Source organism: Paecilomyces variotii, assembly GCF_004022145.1.
Source record: "Paecilomyces variotii strain CBS 101075 chromosome Unknown C8Q69scaffold_12, whole genome shotgun sequence".
Taxonomy (NCBI): Eukaryota; Fungi; Ascomycota; class Eurotiomycetes; order Eurotiales; family Thermoascaceae; genus Paecilomyces; species Paecilomyces variotii.
Window position 1 is genome coordinate 458,622 of NW_021167151.1, and position 24,337 is coordinate 482,958.

General features: G+C 48.7%; 9 protein-coding genes across 9 annotated transcripts; 6 read left to right on the forward strand and 3 right to left on the reverse strand.

Annotated features, from left to right (window-relative positions):
* Positions 1 to 953: 953 nt before the first annotated feature.
* C8Q69DRAFT_447361 (hypothetical protein) lies at positions 954 to 2,732 on the forward strand (the record flags this gene model as incomplete). The annotated part of the gene is made up of 2 exons (XM_028629203.1): positions 954 to 1,288; positions 1,340 to 2,732. The coding sequence occupies 2 exons, from the start codon at positions 954 to 956 to the stop codon at positions 2,730 to 2,732; spliced, it is 1,728 nt and encodes a 575-aa protein (XP_028482324.1).
* Positions 2,733 to 3,310: 578 nt separating this feature from the next.
* C8Q69DRAFT_478086 (hypothetical protein) lies at positions 3,311 to 5,142 on the forward strand. The gene is made up of 4 exons (XM_028631356.1): positions 3,311 to 3,465; positions 3,538 to 3,854; positions 3,909 to 4,456; positions 4,515 to 5,142. The coding sequence occupies exons 1-4, from the start codon at positions 3,396 to 3,398 to the stop codon at positions 4,882 to 4,884; spliced, it is 1,305 nt and encodes a 434-aa protein (XP_028482325.1). The 5' UTR covers positions 3,311 to 3,395; the 3' UTR covers positions 4,885 to 5,142.
* Positions 5,143 to 5,642: 500 nt separating this feature from the next.
* C8Q69DRAFT_509803 (polysaccharide deacetylase family protein) lies at positions 5,643 to 6,556 on the forward strand (the record flags this gene model as incomplete). Its single annotated transcript, XM_028633134.1, has 3 exons — positions 5,643 to 5,974; positions 6,055 to 6,419; positions 6,495 to 6,556. The coding sequence occupies 3 exons, from the start codon at positions 5,643 to 5,645 to the stop codon at positions 6,554 to 6,556; spliced, it is 759 nt and encodes a 252-aa protein (XP_028482326.1).
* A 4,490-nt stretch (positions 6,557 to 11,046) lies between these two features.
* On the forward strand, positions 11,047 to 12,088 carry C8Q69DRAFT_87361 (hypothetical protein). Its single transcript, XM_028634123.1, has 2 exons — positions 11,047 to 11,768; positions 12,042 to 12,088. The coding sequence occupies exon 1, from the start codon at positions 11,210 to 11,212 to the stop codon at positions 11,684 to 11,686; it is 477 nt and encodes a 158-aa protein (XP_028482327.1). The 5' UTR covers positions 11,047 to 11,209; the 3' UTR covers positions 11,687 to 11,768; positions 12,042 to 12,088.
* Positions 12,089 to 14,418: 2,330 nt separating this feature from the next.
* Positions 14,419 to 16,275, forward strand: C8Q69DRAFT_437202 (beta-lactamase-like protein). Its single transcript, XM_028628575.1, has 2 exons — positions 14,419 to 15,074; positions 15,196 to 16,275. The coding sequence occupies exons 1-2, from the start codon at positions 14,731 to 14,733 to the stop codon at positions 15,947 to 15,949; spliced, it is 1,098 nt and encodes a 365-aa protein (XP_028482328.1). The 5' UTR covers positions 14,419 to 14,730; the 3' UTR covers positions 15,950 to 16,275.
* A 717-nt stretch (positions 16,276 to 16,992) lies between these two features.
* On the reverse strand, positions 16,993 to 18,283 carry C8Q69DRAFT_447366 (hypothetical protein; the record flags this gene model as incomplete). Its single annotated transcript, XM_028629204.1, has 4 exons — positions 16,993 to 17,296; positions 17,363 to 17,458; positions 17,511 to 17,893; positions 17,963 to 18,283. 4 exons carry the CDS (start codon positions 18,281 to 18,283, stop codon positions 16,993 to 16,995), a joined length of 1,104 nt encoding a protein of 367 aa, XP_028482329.1.
* Positions 17,926 to 19,564, forward strand: C8Q69DRAFT_87416 (hypothetical protein). Its single transcript, XM_028634124.1, has 4 exons — positions 17,926 to 18,540; positions 18,606 to 18,821; positions 18,887 to 19,340; positions 19,403 to 19,564. The coding sequence occupies exons 1-3, from the start codon at positions 18,376 to 18,378 to the stop codon at positions 19,319 to 19,321; spliced, it is 816 nt and encodes a 271-aa protein (XP_028482330.1). The 5' UTR covers positions 17,926 to 18,375; the 3' UTR covers positions 19,322 to 19,340; positions 19,403 to 19,564.
* A 1,133-nt stretch (positions 19,565 to 20,697) lies between these two features.
* C8Q69DRAFT_478102 (actin family) lies at positions 20,698 to 22,809 on the reverse strand. Its single transcript, XM_028631357.1, has 3 exons — positions 21,696 to 22,809; positions 21,316 to 21,630; positions 20,698 to 21,242 (listed from the first exon to the last, which is right to left on the reverse strand). The coding sequence occupies exons 1-3, from the start codon at positions 22,461 to 22,463 to the stop codon at positions 21,180 to 21,182; spliced, it is 1,146 nt and encodes a 381-aa protein (XP_028482331.1). The 5' UTR covers positions 22,464 to 22,809; the 3' UTR covers positions 20,698 to 21,179.
* Positions 22,810 to 23,386: 577 nt separating this feature from the next.
* Positions 23,387 to 24,334, reverse strand: C8Q69DRAFT_87438 (family 28 putative glycosyltransferase). The gene is made up of 3 exons (XM_028634125.1): positions 23,836 to 24,334; positions 23,644 to 23,782; positions 23,387 to 23,586 (listed from the first exon to the last, which is right to left on the reverse strand). The coding sequence occupies exons 1-3, from the start codon at positions 24,164 to 24,166 to the stop codon at positions 23,451 to 23,453; spliced, it is 606 nt and encodes a 201-aa protein (XP_028482332.1). The 5' UTR covers positions 24,167 to 24,334; the 3' UTR covers positions 23,387 to 23,450.
* Positions 24,335 to 24,337: the final 3 nt, after the last annotated feature.

Genomic DNA, 24,337 nt, shown 5'->3' on the forward strand with positions numbered 1-24,337 from the left:
ATGTGGACATTGTTCTCGGAAAAGACAATAATGCAATTGTTGATCGCGCGACCTTCCGTGTGCGGCGCTTGGGAGGAAGTTCCACCAGACCAGCCCTGGATAAGTTATCTGCTGTAACTATCTGTACCATAGTTATCATCTAATAGCATAGCTTCATCGATCAGATTGTGTTTCCATGTTCGCAGGAGGCCAGAGCATCCGCCACCATTGTCACGGATGAGCCGATCTAACGATTAGTTAAGTACCTGACAGTCATGATATTGACGCTGTGGGTAAACACAACAACGGCGACTAACGCACCCTTATGCAGGCGATGCACAACCCTCAGGAAGCCTCGAGCACGATCAGATGGATCGCAGTCCGTAGATAAATAATAATAAGAGTAACTAACGAATCGACCATAAATAATAAAGCAGCTTCGAGAAGACGGGTCAAACTTCACGGGGGGCAAGTTTGGTGGATCGGGCGGCGCAGTGACGTACCGCGAGAAAGACCATAAAAAGTTCCCTTTCCTATCTTTCCCGTGCCGGCTTCCCCGTGTGAAAATTTCCCCCTTTCGTTCCGGCTAGGCTAATAATAATAATCCTGCTGTCTTTACCACGGATCTCTGCCTGTCAAAGAGACAGACTCGTCCAGGCACCGTCGCATTCACTAAATTATATTGTGTGTGGTCGACTGTCTCCGATCTATTTACCATCTGTGGCCTGGAGTCGCAGTGTCCGTGTGTTGTCGGAAGACATCGTCTGTCACGGGGTCGATACGCACATCTTCGGAGGCACGCGATCCAACAGCCGCGGTCTTTATCATCGCCCTTGTTCCTCCTCTTTTCCGCTCCGTCATTCTCTCGTTGCGCTCGACAACCGTCGCCGTCCAGAACACGGGCCATCGAACAAGATTTTCTCGCGCTTGAGGTGTATACAGCAGTCGTCTGAACCTGACCTCAATGCGTCGATATGGCCTTCAACTTCAACTGGTCGCCGTTGATGGCGGATGCGGGTTTTTACACCCGTGCCCAGGATCTCTTAACTGCGGCGCTCAATAAATCGCCCAAGCCGCCCATCATTGTCGATGACATTATCGTCACGGAGCTGAACCTCGGGTCGATACCACCGGAGCTGGAGATTTTGGAGATCGGAGATCTGGCGGAGGATCGGTTTCGCGGCATCTTCAAGATGTCCTATAGCGGCGATGCCTTCCTAACCCTGAAGACACGGGTGCAGGCCAACCCGCTGAATACTTATCTTCTGACCCGGCCTGCTTTTGCATCGCCGCAGCCGCTGGCTGCAGCGTAAGTGTTTTGCGCATGATCATGCGATGACGTTGACTGACCATGTCGCAGGACTCCATTGACCATCCCACTCCAGATCACCCTCTCCGATTTTCGACTGTCCGGATTCATTATCTTGGTGTTCTCGAAGCAGAAGGGAATTACACTCGTCTTCCGGAATGATCCGTTGCAATCGCTGAAGGTATCGTCGACCTTCGATTCCATCCCTTTCGTCCGCGACTATCTACAGAAGGAGATCGAGGGACAGCTGCGGATATTGTTTATGGATGAGTTGCCTGCGATTATCCATCGATTGTCTCTGCGTCTGTGGGTCCCAGAGTATCGTACCGCAGAACTGGAGCAGAACAAGGTCGACAATGTGTCGGGAGAAGGACCAGGGCACGATCCCTTGGCCAGCCCGCCACAAGATCCGGTGGACGCTTTTGGGAATCCGTTGAATGCTTCAGAGATTGCCTCTTTGTCATTGGACTCGGGCGTGGAAACACATTCTCTATTTTCGCGGAAGAATCTGCTACGTCTTGCTACCCTCACGGATTCGCAGCGGACCTTATCTCTCTTCACACCATCCATCCGAGAAGTAGTCTACCGTGCTTGGACATCTCCTTCAGACCAGGCAGACGGTTCTGCAAGTGTTGCGTCTCCCATGAGCCCCTCCCTGTCCAGGACACATTCCAACGTGGGCTCGACCTACTCCTTCCAGGACTCTGCCAGTACAATCTCTATGCAGAGCCGGCCATCGATGGCCAGTCATAGTTTCAGCGGATACGGGCTGAGTCTCGGATCCGGTCGTCACTCGAAAGCGCATTCGCGAAGACGCAAGAAGCGTGTGGTAGATCTGCGCCGTCCCAAGACCACCGATGATGCTGAGAGCATGAGTGGAGACAGTGCATTTACGGAATCGACGAGTGCGCCCTCTGTATGCTCAGCCCCTGTGTATTCCGTTCCTCCTCCCATTAGCGAAGAGGCGAATGACGATCCTGTGACACCGCCCTTGTCCCCGCAGGATGGTTTGAGCTTGCCCTCGATCCCAGAGCGACGGAGAACCAGCAATTATCGGCCTGTGCATCCCCGGCCGTTCCCGGCAGAGTTTATGGGATCTTCGTCTATGCCCCCGAGGAACGCTGCGGACAACAGCCGCCTATCTAAGACGGACGATATTGAGACTACTCCTCGGGCACCCGCTCATGCGGAACATCGCCCTTTACAGATTTCCGAGAAACGTGAACCGGAACCGTCTGCCGGACCTTCGCGTCCCCTTCCTGCATCTATCCTTTCTTTCAACGAAACCGCCCTCCACGGTGGTGTCGTCGACCAGGCTTGGGTGACCAAGATGGCGAGTGAGATCGCCCGGCGGATGCAGGAAGATAAAATGTCGGCCAACCAGTGCAGCAGCTTCTGGGATCGCCGCAATTTTGAAGAAGCCCCTCCAGCTTACGGCCAGTGAGCTGACGCTGTGGGTATTCACCGAATTTATATTCGGGCTTCGAAGAGCCCCTTCTTACCGTGGTCGGTCTTATTCGAAGCCGACTCTAAAAACTAATGACTTATGAATTTTTAATGTCTGGAAGCGTCTTTTATCGGAAGCCTGGAGTTTCGTGTGTATCAATATTTACGTGGCATTACCCACTGCTTTGTGGTTTGCGTGTTGGATATACGGTAACTCCTTTGCCATTCGCTGCAGCTTTTTTTCTTTCTTTCATCGATTGATCTTTTCTAGCGCAGGGAATGTTTTTGGATTGGAGGAAAAGCTGGATCTGTATATTTTTCTGTCATTTACTGCCCTGAGAACTCTCAACTTCCTTCTTCTAAGCTAATGCTACAAGTCGTTCCTTTTATCGTTCAAGTGTAGACAAATTCCTGAACTGGTAAATCAAACACGACAATAGAATGGAGAACCGTAAACATCTTTAATTAAATATTAAGCGTTCACCAGAGCCTGGAGCGCACTGCGGGCCGCGTGCTCGGCATTAGCCTGGCCTCCGCAAAGCTTCCACTAGCTCGATCGGACATAAACCTCCGGACTCTTCGCTTCTGTTCTCCTCCGTCCAGAGCCACGTCGCAACATCCCCAGACTGGGAATTGGATTGGAGAGGGAGATATTATCATCATGGCTGGCGTGTTCAAGAACATATTTGGTGGAGCGTCTCCATCGCCTGCTCCAGCCAAGGTCGACGATGGTTAGTTTGTACTTCCCTTGCGATCTCAATCGTCTCGCTTCGACAGCTCACTGACTTTCCTCCCCATCGCAGATTTCGCGGATTTTGGCGGTGCTCCAGACCCATCGCCTGTTTCGATCGTCGCTGAACCGTCCGCTGCAACATCTACTGCTCAATTGGGTGCGCAGACCACTGGCGCAGCTCCTGTGCCGTTCACAAAATGGTACCGCGTGTGGGAGCGCACGTCCCCCTCAGATTTCAAGCAGGAGGCCATGATCTTGCCATTCATTCTCCTGATCATTATTTTCCATCTCTGGGGCACGAAAAAGAACAGGCGCAAGGCCAAGGCCTGGGCGCAGGCCCATGCTCCTGTTCTCCAGAACGAGTTCGCCGCGGTGGGATTCGGAGGTGTAAGTCCACCTGATAATGCGGGATGGGTTCACGCTGACAGGTCCGCTTTCCAGGTTTCGTCGTCTGAGTTGGTCTCCCCGGACTCTATTCTGAGGGAGAACTCCCCTCAGGAATTCGCTTCGTATGCGACGGGCAGACAGAACGTTGCCTTCTTGGACCTTACCCTCAAGCTGGTCAAGCGCTACAACCCGGTTATTTTCTTGATGGACCACATCCTTAGCATCTTCTTCGAAAGCTGGCCGGCCCCTGTTGAGAGGGTTGAGGCTGTTGCGTATGCGTTCGATGGAAAAGAGAAGGAATTGGTGCCTGTCCCCGCTGGCGACACTGGCGCTCTCAAGGTCCAGAACTCGTCCTACGACCCTTTCATCTGGGCTGTTGTGCACAAGAACACCATGCGCAAGCTGCGTCAGGACCGCTACGATGTCTCTATGACCCAAACCAAGGACAACGCCAAGCTCCCCAGCTGGGTTACCGTGATGAGCGAGAGTGCCGAGGTCACTGACACTCTGCTTACCCCGGAGCTTATAAAGGCTATTGAGCAGGCCGATGATGCATTTGAGTATCTGATCATCTCGGACCAGCCCATCGAGAAGCCGGCCAAGTATGTCACTGTTTTGTCGTGATTATGGGTTAAGTGTGACGCTAACAAGTTTCCATAGGATTGAGGAGACTGTCCCTAGGAAGCGTCTCCAACTCTCTCTCCGCATCCCGTCATCTGGCTACGAGTCGACTCTCCCTCTCTTCCAGCTATTCGTGCGTCTGCCTGATGTCCTCGTGGCGTCGGCCCACTGGCGCCCTGAAGTTCTGCGCAAGATTCGTAACGCTCGCGAGGAGGAAATCAAGAAACTGCGCCGTGCTGACGAGGAAGAGAAGGCTGAAGAGCGTAAGCTTGCCGCTGAGAAGCTGAAGAAAGAGGAACGCGAGCGTCTTCTGCGCTCCATGAGCGCCGAGGAGCAACGCAAGTTCCTTGAGCGTGAAAAGGAGAAGGAGCAGAGACGCACCATGAAGAGGAACACTCGCAAAGCGTAGAAGCCTTGTACTTCGTTTTCTCTTCTTTCTGCTCTGCAGCTTGATGATATTAGGTCCATCATAATTCTTCTATGCGAGCTCATCGTTAGGGGACGGGGAAGACGCTTGGAGTGCGGGATTTACTCGGGTCCCTGTATCTATATTTTTGCATGTACCATCGAGGAGAAAAGAAAAAGAATAGATCGCAACATAAGTGGCTCTGCTCGCCTGTAGCAGAGCATCAGTGAGAAATCTGATATGAATGTCATATGATATATCTCTACAGCTTTTCTTGATATCACGGGCTGTATATATTTTCTGCACGACACTTGGTTTTGCATCCTCCTCATAACTAGAAAAAAGAAAAAGATATGATCTGTTTTCTCAAGTGTATATACCGGCGCTGTCATCCGGCCTCGTACACATATACACAATCTCAGATTATCGAATTGCACAGTATCTCGGGTCCGTTTCGGACAGTATCTCATCGTTCCATCAGAGGCAGGAGCTGTCCCTGAGTGAGTGCCAACAAGCATCGACATTTCAGTATCAAACAGCAACAACCCACCGCAAAAGCATCAACACGCGAAATTTCAGGAAAGCACGAGCATTAATCCAAGAAATATATCACCCCGACCGAAGTGTCTCTGCTCTTTCTTTTCCTTCATGCTTCATGCACTCACTCCCTTAGATTATATCGAGATTCAGTTGCGCATACCTTTTTGCTATTTTACTTCCCATTCTTATAAACCTTCCAGAACATATACCATCTTCCCTTCATGTCGATCATACGCATCGCAACCCTCATCACCTTGGCATTCTCGCCACTCTCCCTAGCCAGCCCGACTCTTGATGACCAGAACCAAACGCTCACCAAGCGCAGCCCTGTACCGTTTGGTGTGTATATCGAAAGATGCAGCATCCCCGGCACCATTGCCCTGACGTTCGATGATGGCCCGCATGTCTTCACGCCCAAGGTGCTGGATACTTTGAGGTCCAGGGGCGCGAGGGCTACATTCTTTGTGAATGGGCAGAGTACAGGGAATATTCATGCCAATGCGGGTGTAGTGCAGCGTGCGATTGCGGAGGGGCATCAGATCGGGTCTCATACGTATGGGAACTGACGTTCTCTTCTTTTGGTTTTTTTTTTTTTCTTTGAAGAACGGAAGTGCTGACTGATGTTGACGACAGCTGGAGTCATCCATCTCTTGCAGGACTCGACTATAATGCTATTATAGATCAGATGTTGGCCCTTGAGGGTGCGTTTATGCAGATCATCGGCCGAATCCCGACGTATATGAGACCGCCGTTCCTGGCTGTGGATGGGGCAGTGTTGGCGGCCATGGGGCAGTTGGGGTATCATGTCATTGGTGCCAGTATCGATACGAAAGACTACGAGAATGACAACCCTGCTGCTATCCAGAACAGTCTGGTGAGGTTCAGAGATCAGTTGAATGCTGGGGGCACGATTTCGTTGGCGCATGATGTACGCCAGTGGACCGTTGAGGTTCTCGTGCAGGCGATGATTGATGAGGTGTCTGCCAGGGGATTAAGGAGTATGTGTTTCCTTTTGTTGTCACGTATTGTTCTGTCCCATATGTTGTTTCTATTACTGACATTGTCGACGACAGTGGTTCCTGTGGGTGAATGTCTAGGTGACCCAGCGGATCTTTGGTACCGGGGCCCGCGTTGAGCGGGAATCCTGCATTCGATGTAGTGATTTCGAGAGTGTCCATCCTTGGAGGTACATGGTGCGTTGGGGAGCCTTGTTGGTTTTTGCGAATGTTCTTTTCGTTGTCTGTACTTAGTGTTGTCGTTGTTTTTTCGGAAGGGCACTTCATCGTGGGGTCTCGATATCATTTATAGCGTTAGTGATTTCGTCTCGTTTAGAGATAGAGGAGGTTCGTCTCTGGATTGCCTGGAGGGTTAGCAGAAGTAATGTTCATTGTCCCCGGTTCAACGTTTCCTCCATTGGCCGTAGTCTCGGCTCTGCAGAAATGCGGCCTGACGTAGGACGTAAACTGAGACGGATAGTCACTTGTCCTGTGTTATTATGATGATTATTGTATGTGTCAATTGTTACATGTTGCGAGCCGGGAAGACCGGGAGTCTGTGCTTGATGCGCGATTTATTTTGTTTCAGGAGTCCGGAGGCTAGAGTGGGAGAGACGAAGCATGAGGCGAGGCGGGTTTGCTTCGAGATGTGTACAGTCTGGAACTTGGGCTGGGAGAACACAGCTACATGATGGCCAACCACTGCGTACTACTGAATGAGGAAGAAATGGGAATCGAAGAGAAGTAAATGTGTTAAATGCAATATTCAGTGTTCAGTAGTGTTCTACCTATTCTAGAGTAGTTACAGTATATAACTACCCAAGCTGATGAGGACACGTTAGACATGTTAGACATGTTATGGATAGGAGAGAGCTTGAAGCCATCCAGCAGTGATAATTCCCGCAAACGTCATCCAGGCTCCTGACTCCTGAGATGAAGCTGAGGCAAGCAGCAACTAATAATAATAATCATAATCATAATCATAAATTTACTCAGGGGTATCTAGAGAGAGGGAGAGAGAGGCACTCCGCCTCCCTTCCCAATGCCAATGCCTATAGAGTAGTAACTATCTAACCAACTTAGACATCACGTAGTGACTACTAACTAACTAGTTCAGTCAGTTATAGTTATAGTTATTATTATTATTATTCTAGAATCTAGTCAGTTAGTTAGTAAGACTCAACTGCTCTAAAATAACTATGTCCTCTCTTGGACCTCCTCTGGATCACGCACTGATGGGATTAATAATAATAATAATAATAATGTCTAACTACTGAGTCCTGACTGACCATCTTGGGTTCTTCTAGAAGCTGATCTGATCTGATCTGATATTTAGATTGGATTAGACTACGTAGTAACTATGTAGTTATTTGGAATAATAATAAAGATCGACTTTCTGGTTATTGTTCGTCGCGGGGCGGTGAAATAATAATAATAATAGGGAGGAATCATAATAATACATAATACATAATACTAACTAGTAGTAGTTGGTTAGTAACTTAGTAGTAAATTGGCTAGCCTGCTGGATGGATGGGTCATCTGTTCTCTCCTCTCCTCTCCCCTCCTCTCCTCTCCCCTTGAGGCTTGACCGAGGCGAAGACTACGGAGAAGTGCATCAGAAATGACTGCCAACGCTAGTAATGATAGGATTAATACCATTGTATTATTAATTATATATTTTCAATTCTAGAGATCTTTAGGAAATTATCTTGTCTATCTAAACTACTTTAGGGATAAAGGACTAGATTTGTAAAAGCTTTTGTATACCAAAATAGCCCCCTTAATTTGCCCGCATTCTTCCCATATTGCTTTTTCTTTTTCGGCTTAATGATATATTATATTAAGTACAGAGATATTCTGGAGCGATAAGTTATATATTTATTTAATAACAGAAGCAAGATCCTTATTGAAAGAGGGCGAGGCCCAATAATCTGGTGTTTCCTCGGGGATAGGGGTGTAATTTGCATACTAGCATGATTACTAGCGTTGGCAGTCATTTTTGATGCACTTCTCCGTACGTATCTGGCATTCTGGCTGGTGGGGTTCTTCCCTAGAACGATTGAGTTAGTTAGAGAGTAGTAGTACTTACTAAGTACCGATCCCGCGACTGAGAAATAATACCGCAAGGGAGACAGATTAATCATTGTCCACGGTCCACTTGGGGAGAAATGCGGGGGTGTCCGGCGTGTACATAGTACATAGTACATACTAACTACATAGCATACATACTACTACCTGCTAAGTACGGACTACTACTACGCGGAGGACTCCGTAGTATGTAGTATGTACATAGTAGCGAAATACCAAATACGGTGCCCCCACCAGTCGTATGATGGGGCGTGAATTAATTAAGGGATTTCAGTTCTGTTCCCTTTTTTGTGTGTCCAGTTTGGATTAGAGGAATTTGTTCGAGTAATTTGTCCTTTTTTTGCGGGGTTGAGCTGTGGCTGTCTGGTCGAGTGACTACTGCTGGATCCGGCGGACTGTACCTACTACCTAGATACGAGACGACGTTATGACGACAGAGCACGCGCGCGCGACCACCTTCCAAGACGGCTGGTTGCGCCGGATGTAACATTCGCTCGGGAGGATACTGTAGAATATACGTAGTAGTAATGAGAATGACAGCGAGGGGTAAATCTACCGGGGTAACAGAGGAACGGTGAGGAGAGGCGCTGCAGAAGAAGTTGTGGGGGAGAAAATCCGGGGAAATGAGACGCATTAGCGGTTCAGCCAGTCCAGCCAGTAGTGAAAACCACTGGTCGTCTTTTTTGGCTGAAGAATCCTCCCGGATGGGCTTTTTCTGAGTCACGGGGTGAAAAAAAGGCCCGCTGAAAGTTTTGTCCGAGGACGGAAAAGAAGAATGAAGAAGAATTTTCTTGAAAGAGAAAAAAAAAAAAAAAACAGGGCGAAGCCGGTCAGTTGACTAAGCCCGGGTTTATTCTTAGTTCACTAGCTACTTTACTATTAGTGAATTAACTTGTTAGCCGGTGGATATGGAGCAGAAGGACCAGTTGCCAGCGATGCCGCCAGCACGCGGATCTTTGTGGGGAAAGACCCAGAGGAAAAGAAATCTCTGTTGACCGGCTGGCATGCCACGTAAACCCAGCAAGAGTGGACAGAATCAGATGGGCCATCAAGTCCAAGGCAGATGGACTCGTCGAGGGCCGTTGCGCAGTGCTCATGGTAGAGAGTCTATATCCGATTGGCATGGGCAGTCATTTCGACTAGATCGGATCGCCAGGGACTGCCGCCAAGGATGGACGCCTTCAGACCTATGGCGTAAGTCACTGGAGTACGGAGTATACGGAGTAGTAGTAGTAGAAGTCTAGAATAGCACGTATTAGTACTCGATGGCATAGTCCGGATATGGATCACCATCAGCATCACAATCACCATCAGCATCAGCATCATCATTATTACTGTTCGTTAGTTAGTCAGTGACCGGCCCGGCCGGATGAGGCAGAAGGAAAGCTGCTTGTCGTCTTCCTCGACCTTCTTGCACCATCTTGCACCATCGACGCTGTCCTCAAGGTAGAGGCCATGACTAAGTACTGTGCGATTTTGACGTGCGATGGCGTTTCCTGACGTGTCGCCCTGTCACCCAGGGGCAGACGGGAATGCAGCACCGATGATGTGATGGGGGGCTATACAAGGTCCTTGATCTACATGGGGCTGCTGTTAGGGTTATGGTCTGCTGGTCTCGACCGTTTGGCCCTGTCTCGGGAGGTTCCCATGCGGCCAGCATACATTGTTGAATTCTTATTGATCCGAGTTGATCAGAGTACGGATAGATACTCCAGTAACTAGTACAGTTGATGTGTAGAGGATTCCAAGTAGACTATACCGTCTGTCTCATCCATGCGGTGAGGAGAAGAGCTGCAGCATCCAGGAGCATCCAGCATCAACCATGATTGATCATCGCCTTGCGTTGTTTTTTGTGCATCGTGCCTTCCTCGCGTGCCCCAAAGTATTCGCAGACACAGTTTCCATTACCCCTAGGAAACCGTTTGGAGCCGCTGCCTGCCTGTGATTGGCCGCGCCTGCAGTTTCTGTTACGTGGGGATCCACTGCCGCCGTGATGGATCAGCTGACTGGGATCTGTTTCTAGCGGCGTGACTTTGGGCTGCAAACAGAAGGCGGTCAGCTGCAACCAGCGAGAAACCGCCCGCCGCCCTAAGCACCAGCAGCGCAACCAGCACTACCAGCACTACCACCACCGCAAAAATCATCCCCAGACGCCGTCGCGACCAGCAAAACCTTCGCGCCTTCCAGCGGCTTCCTGGATCTTGCCCAGGTCCACTTTCCGCCTCGGCTGACCCTGGGACGGAGAATCGCAGAATCAGATGAGTCTGGGAAACAAAGAATGCGCCCCGCCAGATGGTGCAATCGGCCCAGACACAGCGCCCAGGGGAGTCATGCCCTCTGTCTCGGTCTCTGCCTCGCCCACGGTCCGCTCGATACATCCATATAAGAGCTTCCCCACCGCCCTGCCACGACGATGGATACTGAACCACATCGTGAACAAAACCCGCCGTGACTACTACTACTGATCCTCTCTGACTCTTTTGTCTGCGTTTTTTTTTTCCTCTCGCTTCAATCCCTCGTTCAATCTACTCTCAGGGAATCCTACTACTTGATCTCCGCTCTTTGCTTGCACTCTTGGCTTGCAGCGGCTACGACTACAACAACCACATATAGTTCTATACCAGAACTCATTTTTTCCAGCGGTCATACGCACGCGTGATTTTCCCTTTTTTGACCTCGAAAACACAACCACCGCACATATCACCATGCCCATCTCGTCACATTACCGCGTCGTTGAGCCTCACCCCTCGGTGCCACACAACAGCCGTCCGGCTCTGCACACATCACGAGGAGGCGCTGGCAATGTCATCAGCTTGAAGAACACGCGCACCACCGACTCACGCACCGCCATGGGTCCGCCCTCGTTGACTCGTCTCGACTCGCGCACCCACGGCGCCTTCACATCCGGTCGTGGCGGTGCCGGCAACGTCCACCACAGCTCGGAGCGCGCCATCTTCAGCTTCGACGAGGAGCTCGAGCGCGACTTGCGCCGCGAGAAGGAAATGGCACCCGTCTTCCACGTCGGCCGTGGCGGTGCCGGCAACATGATCTCTTCAGAAAACGACAGCTACAGCCTCACGCGCAAGCAGTCGTCCAGCACCACGTCCAGCACCGAGTCGGCCGCCGACTGGGCCAGGGAAAAGGCCCGTAAGGGCTGGGGCAAGATCAAGGGCATGGCCTAGACGGTCTGATATCACCCTTGCCACCATACCAACCAACCAACCAACAAACAAAACAAAAAAAAGACAAAAAAGCCTACATACAGTAACGAGACCATGAGACCAAGTCAACCCAAAAGTTCTTGCTTTTTTTTATCTATCGACCTTCATTTCGGCATGCTCGATCGTTCTTCGATCACCCACGGCGCAAATATTGAACTACGGAACGGAAATAGGGCGAGCCCCTGGAACAAAAAGTGCTTTTCAGCTGTTTTCCAGCGCACGCGATTCTCCAATCCGTTGAATTGCTCTCTCGATGCGTCGAGATCGATACCCCTTTCGCGATCGATGCCGTGGATTCTTCCTGGCATGGTTTCAGCATATTGAGTGAGCCGCAGGCCACTGGCGTTTTGCTCTTCGGCTGTCTATGCTCGTGCAGTGCACGGGAGACGCCATGGGAATTAGGAATAGGAAACAGCTTTTACCTTAGCTAGCTACATGATGTAATTTAGTCAGACAGACCTCATCGAGGCAATTAATACAACAAGAAGTAATCATCCCTCTACAACAAGCTTCTGCGTAGCACAGCCAAGTAAAGCTGTCGTCCTATTGTTTTCCCAAGTACATGTATATATTCTGCCGAAATCCCCACCCACCGCCTTCTTCCCCAGGAATTGATCGCATAGCCTTGGCAACCACAGGAACCGTGACGTCGCAGGGGTAGAAAAAAAAAAAAAAAAGGGAAAATCACAACATAGCCGCTTCCTTCGCCACATAGAAGGCTCTAGGCATGTTAGTTAGAGTACCTGCTTACTATGTATAGTCTACATCTATACATAGTAGTTTTAGAAAATAGACTATAGACTATGTTATAAGTGCTTTTTACTTTCTTTTTCTTTTTTGCCTTTTCTTTTTTTTTTTTTTTCTGGTCTCGTGATGTAAATGTGGCAGTGGCAGGGGCAGTGGCAATGTCGATTAGGTCGGGCGAAAAAAAAAAAATACTAGGAGAAAAAAGTAGTCTACTTCAAGCTGAATTATTAGTTAAGCCGAGTCGAGTGAGTCAAAAATTGAAAATCCAGACTACTACTAAACCGGTCCTTGACGACGCTAGATACTGTACTTACTTACTCTAGCCGTGCGCCGAAGGTAGCCGTGAAAAGAAAAAAAAAAAAAAAAAAAAAAAAAAGTTCAAATTTAATAATATCTGATAATCTGATCTAAGGCTGAGTAGTAGTTAGTAGTCCCACCGGTGAGGAAAAATAGGAAGAAAGAAGGAGAATTAATGAAAAATGAGTTTCGGTGAGCGGGACCGGGAGCGAGGGTAGGTAATAATTAATTAATTATAGTATCCATAAGGCGTAGTAGTGGGGTCTTTGGCTCTGTGGAGGAGGACGCGGGATAATAATAATTATAATAATTTGGGGGATGAAGTAAGCAAAGCAAAGTATGGTAGTTAAATAAAGAAATAGGGATAAGTAGTATAATAATTACTAAGAGATTTGAGGGTGTGTTTTTAGATAGATAACTAATACGTAGGTTATATGCATGTGCATGTATATGCACTCTGTCGGCCTACTATGTAGTAACTTCTGATCTAGGGACTATTATTATACAATAATCGTGCTTAACAAATAGCATCAAGAATGGAACTCTAGGTATAACCGTAAAGAAAACAGGAGGTGGATTTGAATTTGCAGTTTAACACTTCCGGATATACACTTGAATATCAGCATTACTATTACGATCTACTGCGCTCTAGTTATATATGCTACTGTCTTGATTACTTGATGTTACCAACAGACATGCTCGCGGATTTAATATTTTCTTCTAAGACATATACTGAGATTTCTTGCTACTGGCACGGGGACAATAATCTTAGTCGAATCATGTTTTCGGTAACTATAGATAGACCTGGGACATTAACTATTACCATTCGCCATCCTGACAGGACCTTCAAGGGTTACCATGTGCGCGCATTACTTCCCACATGATCCTGCTCTGGTCAAGAGAAGGATTCCACTCGTTGCTGGACGATTGGTGCTGCAAGATCTACCGCGGTCTTTGAAAGTATCCTGACGGTGAGCTTGTCGGGCATGACCTTTTTCAGCGCCAGCGAGTTGAATGTATGGGAATGTCCTCTTTGTCTTTGCATCTTAATGAAAGTTATGGAAAATAAGGAATCGGGTCATCTAATTATCAAAAGAGGCACGGGCATAGCTCCTGAAAGACTCTCTACATGACTGACCAGATCCAAAAGCAGCGCAGGTCTTGCTCAATATCGCAGTTGCAATGAGCTCCCCGTTACTCGAAGGTCTTGATTGTTGAAAATGTCTCCCCGATAGAGGCACCGATATACTAGCCGCAGGTCTAGATATGATGGTTATGGTCTCATACAGCGTCTTGGGGCGGAATGAGAGCTATGGTGAGAACTGGTGGAAACTGCTGGGTTACAAGTGACCGGATAATGGTCGACACTTGATAGAACGGCGTGATTGAGGCGATTCTCAAACAAATTGAAATGGACTCTGTACGCCAAACATCGACTCATGTTATACAAGATAAGTGCGCCTATTAAGCGCAAATCTATATCTGGCTCCAAGTAAATGCAGTACCACGTGTAGAAAATAAGAGTATGTTTGACTCTCATCAAGTCAACCACTATGTATGTCAGAAATCCAGTATAGATAGTCAACAGCTGATCCACGTGTATATAATCGACTGCAGCAAAGACATGATGTCACCCGTCGGCATTTCCCCCCGATCCCTATCTATACGGATTCTCACGCTTGTCGGAACGCCATCATCAGCTAAGATTACCAATCTACCACTTCTCACTCTAGCTTACTATTCTAGAACAGACCCTAAGTTGGCGGGGTTTTCCGGTATACATAGATCACGAATATCACCCACTATTAATTAACTTTCATCATTATTGCTTTGTCAGAAGAACAGTTGCTGAATAACCCAACATATACCTTTTCTGACAGCTGCAGCAGACAGGAGGTTTTGATCAACACCGCCTCAGTAAACTTTGTCTTTCTGATACTCTATATATCGATCAGCACCCAATGCCCTCTTCCAATCTCAACTTCCCCGCTTCCCCGCACACTGTCCAGGTCAGCATCATCGACAGCACGTCTAAAATCAATGCGCCTTCAGACCGATTGCTGCAACCGCGGATAGATGGATTCGATCGTCTCCTCGCTCCTGCGTTTTCGTTTCTCGTCGAGAACCAGCGCTCAGGTCGGAAAGTGCTGTTTGACCTGGGAGTGCGAAAAGATTGGGAGAACCTCGCCAAGCCGCTGTATGAGGGGATAAAGGACACTTTTAAGGTTGAGGTCGAGAAAGATGTTGCACAAATCCTGAGGGAGAATGGCGTGAAGTTGGAGGATGTGGAGGGGATTATCTGGAGGTGAGTAGCATCTGTATTGACCCTTTTGTTTACTCTGTAAATCTGCCCTAGATATCGGAATACAGTATCTCGTCTGTCAGACGTGAGTTCTTCTCTCGGATTAATTATTGACTCTTCCCAGTCACTGGCACTTCGACCACATCGGCGACCCATCCACCTTCCCAGGGTCGACATCCCTAATCGTCGGCCCAGGTATGCCGGCCGCGAAACTGCCTGGCTACCCCAAAGACCCCAACGGTGCAGTCCGCGAGAGCGATTTCGAGGGCCGTCAGCTCATCGAAATCACCCAGGACAAGTTCGACCTGAGGATCGGCGGCTTCGGTGCGTACGACTACTTCGGCGACGGATCATTCTACCTCCTCGACGTACCAGGCCATGCCGTAGGCCACATGTGCGGTCTTGCGCGGACTACCTCGTCCTCAGGCAAAGACACCTTCATCCTCATGGGCGCTGATACATGCCACCATGGCGGCCAGTTCAGACCTTCTGCCCATGTTCCATTACCGGATAGCATCATCCCTAATCCCTACTCCTCGCAATCGACGCCCTGCCCAGGCCACATCTTTGAGTACCTCCATCCACATCCTGAGCGATATCGCACAGAGCCCTTCTACCGCATTCGCGTGAATGAAGACGGGTCCAGCGTCGCGGACAATGTGGCCGCTGCGACGCAGAGTATCGCTCATCTGCAGGAGTTCGATGCTGCAGATGACGTGTTTATTGTACTCGCACACGACGCAAGTCTGCTGGGCGTGATAGATGTATATCCGAATACCGCGAATGAGTGGAAGGAGAAAGGATGGAAGGATAGGGGCAGGTGGAGGTTCCTGAGAAGTTGGGATATTGCGAGTGATGTTGGTGTGAATCGTAGTTGATGTCTTTGTCATGACGGTCACGGGGGAAATGTAGGAGACCTTTTGATTCCTATTTCATGGAGATATCTCCTTCACACGCGTGAGATAATTTTGCTTCTCAAGTAACTCTTTCTTTTTGTGTGGTCCCGTTCATGTTATAATAACGCGTATTTGCTTTGTTTCCTATTTAGGTAATATCAATATTCACTCGGGTGTATCTATCAGCTGTTATTTCAAAACTGATAGTTTTAGTGGCGTTGAAGACCACGAGAGATTCAACATTGTATGTCAGCGAAGAAAATTAGTATTAGAACCAGTTCCCGAGACATCACCTGTGTGAGACCAAGAAGCCTACTTAGCCATAACTTGGAGAACACTATTCTTGATACAAGTCTCCCCTACCAACATCAAGGGTCCATCTCGACTATTAGACTTAAGGCACTTCTCCCCCTGTAAGGAAGGCTAAGCCTACTCATTATTGACATATTTGCCTGATCTCTGCTCCCCTGACCGCAGACATATTCATCAATTATGCGTCACATGAAGATTCGGCCAACAACCAGTGAGCAATAAGGAATAAAACTGTCACACGAGCGGATAGATAAGCATATATTAGTGCCCGAGAGATGAAAATACCTTCCGTAATTAGAAAAACCTACAAGTTTATTTTGCCGCTGTTGGAGTTAATTAGTTAGTTAATACGGGGAAGCGCGTCTGGGGAGGATCTAGTTATCATGGGGACTACAGCACATGATGTTAGCAGTATAGGATACTCTCGAATATGAAACTGAGCTATATATAGACTATTCATTAGCCACATGGGCGTAGGGTACATGGTCCTTCAATTAAGACAAATATGGTTCAAGACCGCCGGACTCCATTCTTCCAATCGAGGCCAGGATTAAACTAGATAACAAGGGAGCCATTATGCAACCTTTCAATAGGGTATCTTCTTTTTTTTTGCCAGAAATAAAACAAAATGTGCCTGCCCTAAAAAACCGAAGAGAGAGTGTATGTACGAAAGAGAGCATTATAACGAAAAAAGGAAATATAAGACTTCCTTTTCACCCATCATATGTGGCCTGGACATGAACTGTCTTCATGATACCTAATGGAACGGCATCGCCCTCTTTCAGTGCGTCGGCATGAACGATAGCTTCCGTCTCACTATCCATGGGGTAGTAGCGGGAATTGCTGGCCTTGCTGCTGAGGGGTTGAATCTTGGAGTTCTTCCCGTAGCCGGCACCCCAGTGCGAAGCACCACCGGATCGCTGTCCAGACGAGTCGTTTCCGTTTCGGACGAATTTGACGAAACCAGGCAGTAGCGGAATGGCGCCAGAAAGAGTGACAGAGGTAACTTCAGCAATGCTATAGTTATATATATATATATCAGTATATATACCGTCATCATCTTAGCGCTATAAGATCACTTACGCCCATAGACCGACCGGCATGATTGCATAGGTGAAGTCTTCGGTTTGAGTGAGCAGAACACTGTACACTAGACGGATCACACTCGAGACGATGGACCTATTGACTGTCAGAAAGGTTAATCCAATCGATGAAGTAGGGCGATCCGTACAAGACACTAGTCCCGAAAATAATACTCAGAACAATTTTACTCTTCGTCGGTAACTGTAGCTGCATAATCACAGCCACCGGGAGCACCAACATAGACACGTCTGACAAGACGTTCAATACGGAACTCGCAATGAGGGAAGCGGAGGAAGAAGCGCAATGACCGGGCACAGATGGATCCCAAATCTTCTTACGCGGAATGCAGGTGAAGATGAAACTCAGCATGAGACCAAGATAGGTGGGAATGTTGAGCCACAGGATGACCTCGTGCATCCAGTATAGTGTTCCTTTCTTGCCGACGACGAAGATGCGTTTGATTTGGAGTAGCATGGCAACTTTGGCGCCCAGGATAGTGGGGCAGTAGACGACTTCGATGAGATTTGAGAACTACAGAAAAATCGTCAATATACGTCTCTGTACGGATCACGTTTTCTTTTGGCAATAGTCATCACTTACCTCGATGATGTGCATCACATGAGACTCTGGCACATTCCACATGTGTACACCTTGTCCCCAGGCCGTTGATTTGATCATCATCCCCGTCCATGAGATAAGCCCCATCACCGAGAGGATCAGAATCAACTCTTCCAGCTGCATCGCCCTCAGGATTCGAGCCTTGACAAACAAACGGAATATCACCGCAAATATCGACAAGCTTAGACAGACTGCGGCAGTGAGATACATCCACTTATTCAAATTCGGTGGATTGTCGAAGTTGGTAACATATCCCGGCGGGGGTTGCAACCCCGGGACCTTGTCCAAGTCGGTTGCAGTCATCGTGATCGCAAATTATGGAGTAGCAGCTGTATACGAGGCTCTATCAGACAGCGTTCATATCCAGCTGGCCACTGTTCGTCAAAAAAAGGTTCATGACAAAGCAGGAGGGCAGCAGCCAAGGTCGGTGGATGTTGTTACATATGTATCTCTATACTCCACCCGTTTTTTCGAGGCCCTTTCGTCCGACACCAGGGGGGGCTTCTATGATGCGACGCAGAGCTGATGGAAAACAGCCAGATGGGGAAAGCTCTCACACGGCAAGTGGCAACGCAACGGTGCTAAAGTTTAAAGATACCGTTATGGATACTAACTATATAGCAAGGTTTTACCGTCTGATCAGGCTCTCTTTAAGGGGCAAGTTGGTGGTCCTGTCATGCATAATTTAAATTCACTCTGCCGTGTTCCTCGTGGAGACCATCCACTGCATGAAACATGGCACGACGGGCAGAGTCCACTTTCCAGAAAAGCCGGCACGCCGCTTCTCCAGCAAGCGTCCATTAGCGCCGTTGCTGAAGGTTACAGACCCCTGAAGAACAAGGTATATAGCAGATGATCCAGCCCGTCGGTCAAGTTGAAGAAAGGTTAATTGAGCTTAACATGGAGACTAGGATAACGACCAGTCTCGGTAGTCAAGTCTCCCGGCATCTAGTAGTCTTCCCGTTTGCGCCTAGCCAGCTGGCGAGTTATACGAACCAGCTCCAGAGCAAATTGCGAGTTATACGAGAGGAGGAGTCGATTAAGCGACGCGGCGTCCGGGAGCCTTTCCGCAGTGGGTATTTAGTCGCTGGGGACCGAGTGTTTCCCGGGTCCATCGAATTACGCTTTATACCAAGCGCCAACACGGTATACCGGTCAGAAAGTAGTGGCGAGCCCGACGACAAAACACTTTCCGAGCAGACTGGATGGTATCTAGATACCTGGTCGAGGAGAAGACTTAGCAGGTCAGAAAAGGCCTCACTACCATTTCCCGTCCTCAGTATCTATTTAGATGGTTCTTCTTCTCGGAAAGTGATATGGCTGGAGAAGGATCGAGAATAGTTCCCTAGGTAAATACGGAGTACGTATTCCCCGCTGGAAGACGGACCCGTCCAGTAACTAACTATCTATCTATCTATCTAGTAGTTATACATACTCATCGAGGTTCTTCCAACTTGCCAAGTCTCTCCTTGCCACCAGCCAACATTATTATTGTTATATCATGGGGTAGTTATCCGGGGTAGACATACATACAATGTTCCTCGTCCTGTCCGGCTGTCAGCTAATTACACCATAAATTGTTATGCTACCTATCAGATAACTCTATAACCTGGACCTGTGGGCATTGACTTCTCGGCTGTGGCCCTTCCCGTGGTACTGCTTCAGCCATAACTACCGCCTGTGGGACTTAGCGAGGGAACCGTTTGAGACAAGCACCAGTATTAATGGGTACGTTCCCACCCTGTCGCGTTATGGGCAAAGCTGCTAGCCTACAGGTCCACAATCTATTCGAGGTAATAATTGAGTTGTGCCAGTAGTAGTATCTACTTCGAAAGGCGAATAATACGGAGTACGGAGTAATAATAATAATAATAATGAGTGCATGATAGAACTGGGTCCTTCTTCCCTGTCGTCGCTGTCAAGAGGACCCAGAAATTGGGAGCTGGAACAGGCTCCCGCTGTCATCTATGAGATCCGTTGATCTACTGCGTACTCTGCAGCAAAAAGCGAAAAGTTTACTAGATATTAGATGGCTCATCTAGTCCCTATTAGGAATGTGTGGGAGACTGCCAGGTGCCCGGGCGGCCCCAGTAGCCGAGCGATCTTAGGTGGAACTTCTTAGGTACAGTGTACACTTTGGGTATCTGCTCGGCAAGATTCTATTTTCAATTCAGATCAGCAGAAACTTCCGCAAAGATGGACGCCACTATTGAATTGTGCGTGTCTTGTGGAATGCTTAGCACTGGCATAATCGTTATACAATGCCATATACATAGTTAACTAGTTTGACTATTGCCTCAATCAATCTTACTACTACACAAATATATGTATGTACTGTAGATACATGTATCTGCATGAAGCGTACAGGACCCGTGTTTGCAGCAAATTCCTGCAGAATTACGAGGGTGAAACCGTTTAAACTTCAGCAGCCTGAGAATGGAGCCGTAGGAGTCGTCACCCTTCACGAGGCTATTGCCTCATAGTCTGGTTCAGGGGTTCAATTCGCAATGATGGAGGTTGAAATAATAGCAAACTTGGTAGTTAGTGCGGTACTCAAAATCTTAACAGGGCGATATTATTATGATAAGGGTATGTATGATTCGACGTGATATGCGATATGCCTGCCTGTTCGTATTTAGAGTAGAGAACCACGGAAAGATCTAGGGCCCTTTCCGCTCGGGTGTTAACTTTCATGAGTCTAGAACAGCCGAATATGACTAGTTTATTAGATCGTAAACAACAACACTCGGTGTCGAAGATCATACCATAGACAGGGGCAACATCGCTTGAGTATTGTGGCCACAGTCACAGTGCCACACCGCATCGTGAAGAGGCTGAAGGGCTGAAGGGCTGAGTTCGACTTCCCCCCTCCCCTAAAAAAAAGGTTATAAACCACAAAGCGTCGCGAGTCTTGACCTAAAATGGGAAAGTGAAATCGACTCGAACGTCGCACGTATTTGCTATCTAGTTTTTCATTGTATGTGTTCATTTTCTGAAGAAATATATTGGTGAAACAGAAGTATTCAAGGGGTATCAAAAGCCTGATGATTGCCGCTCCCATGCAACCCTCCCCGCCGCCCTCTGTCCATGTCGTGTCTCTTGGGTTCATGGCTTTGACAGTCCATATTGGCCCTCATGAAGGAGGACTACGGATCTGAGAGCTTAATCCTAAACAGTAGTCGGTCAAGCCGGACCTACATTAAGCGAATTTCCTGTGGATCACCTCAGGATCCTCGTGCCATTCATCCGCGCTGACCCACATCTAGATAAAAGATATATTAGCAGACGCCCTCGAAGGTGACTTGCGAGGTACACGATATAGGGGCTTATCTTACCTTTCTGAATGTATTCAATCCCGCCAGGATACCTCCTCCAATCCAGGTAGTGTACTTTCGTTCTGCAGGTGCAGAAATTCTGATCTTCATGTCCTCGACGGCGAGTCTCTTGATTTCGCGCATCAGACGATCTGGGAAATTCTTACATAGAGTCGAACCGCCAGAGAGGACGATATTCAGGTACAGCGACTTGCGGAGATCCAAGTCCGTGCGGGCAATAGCATCCTGCACAATCTGGTGGACACCGGGATACTCGAGGCCAATGATCTCTGGGTCGAAGAGGATCTCAGGAGCGCGATAACGTTCTTGGCCAATCTATAATGGTATTAGCTCTGGCCACTCTCCCTTTACTAAGAAAAGCCCATCTTCCCAAAACGTACCTTGATTTTGTGGCCGTCGGGAAGAACATAATCTACCGTCTTAGATTCCGATTTGTGGTAGCTGTTCATCCAGTCTTTCTCCTCCCGCTTTGGATCCAATGACACGTAGCACACCTTCTCCTTGATCTGCCGCACGACCTCCTTCTCTGCGCTTGTGTGCAGGACGTGGCCGTTCTTCCGCAGCAGCAGTTGCATCTGCTCAGTCACGTCTCGACCTGCCACGTCTATTCGCCGTATACTGTTTGGTACGGCGAAACCCTCGTACACCGGCACTGCATGCGAGACTCCGTCTCCTGAGTCCAAAACGACGCCCGTTGTCCGCCCAGAAGCGTACAGAGACAGCACGGCTTGGATCGACGTGTATAAGGCGGGGATATTGAATGTTTCGAACATAATCTGGGCGGCGATGTCGCGGTTCTTGCGGGGGTTCAACGGCGGCTCGGTCAGGAGAACCGGATGCTCTTCGGGAAGCGTCTTCAATTCGCTCTCGTAAACATGATGCCATATTTTTTCCATATCATCCCAGTCCGTAACAATTCCATGCTCCAACGGATATCGAATCTTCAAGAGACCCCGTAGTTCTTGCGCCCGCTGTCCGATAAACACGTCTCCTTCCAGACCACCCGCCATCACGCGCGGGTGTTTCGGTCGCCCGACAAAGGAGGGGAAGTAACATGACGGGATTTCTTCTCCTGCGAAGCCTGCGCGTATCGTACCGCTCCCGTTGTCTATGACAATCGGAACATTGTGAAGAGTGGCTTCCGCCATAGCGACAAGATCGAAGGATAGATCGGGGGTGTTTGCGATTGGGACAGGGTGGCAGAGGCGGCAAACGCGTGGGGTGAGATGCCGCCGCGCCTTTGCTCCAGTAGACAGAAGACAGAGAAGAATCAAGGCCCGCTAACAATCTAGATATGGCATCGACATCCAGAAGGGACGCGTTATGGTGGCGGGGGATTCAATTATTCGACGTCGGGGGTTCAGTCCGCGGACAAAGTCGCTCCAGGAGTTGTCCCAACTTTCCGTGCCGTCAACAAGGAGCTTGGGCCAACACGGAGACCCGACAGCCACGCGGAACATCTAGTTAGTTATTACTTCTTGATCATCTATGTTCTCTCTATCTGTGGATGCAATTGCTTTCAGCTCAATCCTGTGATTGAAAGATTGTGATCGAGCATTTTCCTAAGCATTAGATACATGCAGTCCCTACTGGTCGAAATAAACACGCATTGTCCATCAACCATTCCCTTCCAGGCTAAAAAAGCAGTAAACCTTGGAATACCACCTGGTAGAGCGCCAAAACACCAGAAGACTCCTCCAATTCACTTTTTGTTTTCATTTTTTATTTTGCTCTTAATCAAACCGAACTGAGAAATATGCCGAAGATTGCATTGTTGAAGTCCAAAGCCTGGGCTTAATCGCGCGGGTTCAATCGCAAGATGTTACTGGTGTGGTCCAGGGTTGCATATCAGGTTACGGAGTCACTGGAAGGTCTGCTGGTTCAAAGACAGATGTTAATCGTGACCATGGGGTGCTCCTCAGCATCATACAGCTGGCGGCGACGGGTGCTGTTACGGCGCTCCTGGCGGGCGGGAACACAGTCCGAGCATTGGCAGTCAGTATCCTGAGGGGTTCCTGGGTTATTTTGAGCTGGACGAGCCCGGGCTGGTGCTGCTGAGACAGGCACATTGATGTTCACCGTGTAGCCACCTCCACGGGAAGGGTAAGTAACAGGGGGACGTGGATAGAAACCCTTCAATCAACAAAACCCATCTCGTCAGCCATTACCTCCGCCAGTGCGTTTTTGGTTCTTGCCTCCTTCGCGCTGCGCGGCCAGTTATGCAAATAGTAGCGGAGATCCTCCGCCCTCTGAACAGCATCGTCAACATCCCTAACAAGACGTCAGTGCTGTAACCACCCATATTTTCACAAAGGGACTGACACATACTGCAAATGACAAGCAGCAACGTATCCATTTTTCTGGAGCTGTTGAGCCAGCTCTTCCTGGTGATTGTCCTGAAGACTAGGATTGGGCACAACTACAATGGGAACAGAAATACGAATTGCTTCCAAAATAGTGCCAGTGCCTGGAGAGACTGATGTCAACAATATTTATGCATCTGGAGTCTGGGGATCAGACCTGCATGACTGAGGATCATTCCTTCCTCACGACCTTCTTCTTCATTCGGCTTGGTCAGATGGATGATTTTTTCGAGACCCTCCTTCTTGAAATCAAAACCGTTGATCTCCAGGCCATGGCGTCCAGAGCTCCGAGGAGGATGGTCTTGGAGAAACTTGTCAAGGATGGGACGTCCTCCTTTACCATACTGGATAAGCAGGTTGGTGTAATCGAACCTTTCCAGCTGGACCAGAAAAGAGTCCTCTAAGACTTTGTGCAGCAGCGCGTCAAAGTCAGCAGTAGCGCCGATAGTGACGAAGCACAGCTTCTTGGGCGAAGCGCGAGTCCCCATCCTTCAGGATTTCCAGATTAGGAAGTACCTGGTCCGGGCTGTCTACTTCAGTTCAGCTCAACCACGACAGGATAAAAATGCAGCAATCCAAAAGAGTCAGTCAAGAAGCACACTTGTGAGCAAAAAGAACACCGCCAAGTGTCTGGAGAAGTGAAGCAGGACAACTGACAG